Below are 4755 nucleotides of genomic sequence, written 5' to 3'. Positions count from 1 at the left end.
GGGGATCAAACCCCCAGCCCCTGTGCCTGCTTGTAGGAGCTTTAATCTGCTGAGCTATTTGGCCAGCCTTGTTTTTAATATATTTGAGCTATGTGGCAAATGTAAATGATACCAAGGTGGAATAGGTCAAGAACTTTTGTCTGGGAGAAGAGTTACAAACAAAATAAGTGTCCAATATTTGTAGATACACTTAAAAGGGAGAGGCCAAGTAAGGGTGCATGAGTGTGTGTATGAGTGTGTGTGGGTGGGACAGAGAGGGAGGGAGAGGGTAGAGGGGCCATTTGAAATGAAAGAAAAGCTCATGATACTAAATTGAGATAGCTGTCAAATGAGCTGCAAAAATAAGAGAGTTGATTTGTGAAAAGGGGAATTTCTTTTTCTAGGAAAGTTATCTTTCATAATTTTGCAGTATTTTCTGTGCTATAAACATCTTAATTGCTTTGTTGATTAGGTTCAATTTTTATACGTGTTCTGTTCTAGAAAAGCGGATAAATATTTTTCTTTTGAAGAGTCTAAATTAGGTAGTATTGCGCTGCTTTGAAATATGAACTGCGTACCCATAGCCTCGGCATCATTCAGAAGCTGTTGAGAATGCAAATTTCTCGGCCACTCTGGACCTATCGTATAAGAATCCCTTTTTAAAACCAGATCTTCAACTGACTTGTACAATACCTTTAGGTTTGAGAACATTGTGTTACTGTACATGTATATGCATATATGCATTTACATAACCATGTTTATTTACATTTCCAGACTTTGCAGAATTTTTATAGCAATCTGCTAACTTTGGTTAGATTTCAATAAAATAGCAAAATAAAGCTAGCGAGAACATACAACAAGGAGAATCAAAAATATGCCATTAGCAAAGCTGTGAGCATAATGTGCATTAGTCTCCTTCTGAACCCTGGAACCTAAAATCTGACATACTATTTAAAGGAAGAGAGGTCCATTTGTCTCACAGTTTTAGAGGGCTCAGTCCACAACTGGCTTTGTCCAAAGCAGAGACATCCTAGTGGAAAAGCTTGGCCAAGAAAAGCTGCCTATGGGCATGCCAGATAGCTCAGTGGATTAAAGTGTCTGCTTAGGTAGACGCAGGGATTGGGGTTTGAGTCCCTGCGTGCTATGCTGGCCCCGCCTCTGGGGTGGGCTGCAATGGTGATAGAGACTGGGCATTATAGAGTGTGCCTGTAATCCCAGTGGTTGGGAGGCTGAAAACAGGAGGATCACTACAATTCTGATCTGAGCAGTGAGACCTGATAGACCTTAAGAAAAACTGCTTAACCTCAGCCAGGAAGTAGTGATAGGAGGGACAGTCTGAGGACAAGAACAAGACCTTTGCAGTCACACCTGCAGTGACCACTGCTCCTGAGTGCATACTGATCTGCAAAATCATCAGTGGATTCACCCCCTGGTAAGTACAGGAACCCCCATGACACACTAGCCAGCTTCAAGCCCCATCACTACATACATGAGACTTTGGGGGGACGTCTTTCAATTGAAACCATAACATTCTGTCTTGTTCCAAAAGGCTCGTATGAGTCCATATCATGATGTGAAATGCATTTAGTCCATCTTTATGAGTCACCAAAATCTAACCATTTTCAGCATTGCTCAAAAACCCAAGTACAAGTCTTCTTCTAGACTCAAGTTCATCTCTTAGCTGTAGGCCCCCCTTTTATGGAGAAGGGGAAGGGAATCAGGATGACGGAAGGAGTAAAATGCCTGAAACTAATCAAGAAGTTATATATTCTACATACTAACTTCCATAAATGAATATAACTGTTATGTATCACAGTCATACACTAAAAAAATTTGAAAAATTAAAAACAAGTTTAGGGGTTGGGGAGATGACTCAGTAGAATAAGTACTTCCCTGGCAAGTGCAAGGACCTGAGTTCAAATCCCTGGTTCCACCAAAAAAAAAAAAAGTTTAAATGCATCTAATACACAGTGGCACAGTGGGAGCATTCCTATTCCAAAAGGGAGCAATGGGGACATAGAAAGGAATCAAGACCAAAATTCACCAGGGCACACGTCTTATAGGTGTATGTCCAGCTGCCATGACACTTGGTGGCAAGAGGTGAGCTCCAAAGGGTTTGGAAAGCCCTACCTATGGCCAGTTGCAGTCCATGTGACATCTGTTCTGGACTGGTTGTGCTCACTGCCTGTGGCTTTTGTCAGCAGATGTTCTGCTTTTCTGGCACCTTCCTGGTGTCTCAGCTGCACCTTTGGATTCATTCTTATACTTTGTGTACATCCCTGTTAGTGACACAGTACTTGACATCCCGGGCCTTCCATTAAAATCTCTTGGGAAGCCCCCATGACCCCACAACTTTTGTACTCTGCATGCTTGTAAAACATACACCACATAGAGCATGCCAAGGTCTGTCCCAAGCTCCAGCAGTAGTCTGGCCTTCTTAGACCATAGCTACAGTGAGTTTTGAGTGCCTCCGTGATTCAACTTGGGGAAACACATTTCTAGGCAGCACAGAGTGATCAAGGTTCTCAAAATGAGTTTTTTTTTTCAAATGAATTGACTCTTTCCACCATTTAGCTTAGAGTAACTAATGTCTGCTAAATCCTGAGATGTCCTCTAGTTATCTTTCTTATGGTTCCAATAGGATTGCATTAATATTTTTGGCACCCACCTATATTTGACTTCATCTTTACACATTTTTTTTCTTTCTGGCCAATCTGTAAAGTTTTCCAAATATTTAGCCCAGCTTTTGGGTCTTTGTTCTCATTGCAAATCTGACTGAAAGCAGCCAGCAATAATTATACAACAGCTTGAACACGGAGCTCCCTTGAGATTTCCCCCATTAGTCTACCCCCTTTAAATTCAACCTCACAAAAAGTCTTAGGACACACTTGGCCAAAATGTACAGAAGTTCTTTGCCAGAATATAACACACACAGCTTCTCATCCAGTTTTCATTAGAATGCATATTTCCATTTGCTCACCACTCTCTGATTCTCTCAACACACAGGAGGCATGTTTAGTGAAAGAGAAAAGGGTTTATTTAAAGCTACCTCTGCAGAGCCAGCCAGATAACTCAGCAGATGAAGGTGCCTACTTAGGCAGATGCAGGGACTTGGGTTCGACCCTCAGTGTGCCGTGCTGGCCCTGCCCCCGGGGGGTGCTGAGGCAGCGACTGAAACTGGGCGTAGTGGCATGCGCTTGTAATCCCAGCAGCTGGGAGGCTGAAAACAGGAGGATCACTGTGAGTGTGATCTGTGTAGTGAGATCCTATAGATCCTGTACTAAATGCATAAAAAAGAGCTACCTCTGGGGAGATGTAGAGGCCTCAGGTTGAAACTGTCATTTCAAAATTGTCATTTCACCATCTTCACATGTGTAGGTGCCTTATGTAGTGAGAGAGAATGGAATACAGTAAGCCAGCAAATAATGCTAGACTTGCTTCATCTTTTCAGTCATTTTTCTCTCTCTCTTTCCCGTGTTGAAAACAAATTTGACCTTAACTTCCTGGCAGTATCTGCATATTATGTTCATCTGGGCTGAAGAGAGGAGGGGATGGTGGTGTATGCCCTACACATGAGGAAGGTAGAAGTCACTTGTCTTTTATTCTTTTTCTTTTAATTTTTAAAAATTATTTATTTATGTATTTGGTACAGGGGTCTCACTACACAGCTCAGACTCACAGTGATTCTTCTTTCTTAGCTTCTCCCCAGTGATGGGATTACAGGCTTGCACCACCACGCTCAGTAAGGGTGTCCAGCTAGTTGTTGGGCCAGCATGTATGCAGTCCTGGGGATTGAACCTGGGTCCTTGCACTTGCCAGGCAGGTGCTTAGACCTCTGAGCTATCTCCCTGGCCCTATTTTTAAATTTTTAAATAATACAAAATAGTGCTTAAAAAAACAGCATTAGAAATATTACAAAATTTCACTAAACAAAATAATAGGAATTCAACAATTATTGCTGTATAGCATGGTGTTACCTTCAACATTATCTATAACAGCTTTGCAGGTTACTGGATGTAAATCTGCAAGATTGGTTTAATGAAAAAACAAAGCAAAACAATAGCAAAAGGTTTTTAAGAAATTCCAAAGAAAACAGTAAGAAGAATAAAAAGAAAAAAAATTTCAGTATTGACTGCTTTTTTTTTTAAAAGACCAGCAGAAATTGACAGTACCATTATCCAAACTATCATGCATATATAGCTAAATATATCTTTTTCCGTTTTCCTCATTACAGCTTTTCTTTCCTATTGAATGGTTACAATAGAGATTGTGAAAATCACTTGTTTCTAAAGAAAAAGTTTCTATCCATTCCATCCTTGTAGCTAAAATCCTTCATGAGCCTGGCTTTTACAGTCTGCATTTCTATCAGCCTCCTGATTTTATGAGCACCTATCACAGTGTACACAGACCCCTGTTTACAGTATTCGAATGCTTCTCTAGCCAGTATCTCAAATGTTTTCAAGTTCTACCCACTACAAATCAGTTCCAAAAGCTTTGGAACCATGTGTTTAGGTATAGTCACAGCAACTACTTTCCTATCTGCCCAACTTTATGTATTAGTCACATTCACATAGTGAGGACCAAATATCTGACACACACAATTTATAGAAGAAAGATTACTTTCACTCTTAGATTCAGCAGGTTCAGTTGATGGTGGATGACGTCATGGAAGAACGCCCTGGTGGAGGGAAATGGCTCATCTTAAGACAACCAGGAAGCAAAGAGAGAAAGGAGGACCCAGGACAAGATTATATCCTTCAGTTTACACACACACTG

At 40.9% G+C, this 4755-nt stretch overlaps 1 protein-coding gene across 1 annotated transcript in view; it reads right to left on the bottom strand.

Annotated features, from left to right (window-relative positions):
* Pik3c2g (phosphatidylinositol-4-phosphate 3-kinase catalytic subunit type 2 gamma) overlaps positions 1-4755 on the bottom strand; it is a 379694-nt gene that overhangs the window by 329688 nt on the left and 45251 nt on the right. Inside the window, exon 7 of the mRNA XM_004626203.2 lies at positions 467-617. Coding sequence (XP_004626260.1) covers positions 467-617 — 151 coding nt within the window. The remainder of the gene's footprint in view (positions 1-466; positions 618-4755) is intronic.

Source organism: Octodon degus, unplaced genomic scaffold (genome assembly GCF_000260255.1).
Source record: "Octodon degus isolate 3935 unplaced genomic scaffold, OctDeg1.0 scaffold00012, whole genome shotgun sequence".
NCBI lineage: Eukaryota > Metazoa > Chordata > Mammalia > Rodentia > Octodontidae > Octodon > Octodon degus.
Note: the sequence above shows the minus strand (reverse complement) of the source record. Positions and strands in the feature narration are given on the sequence as shown.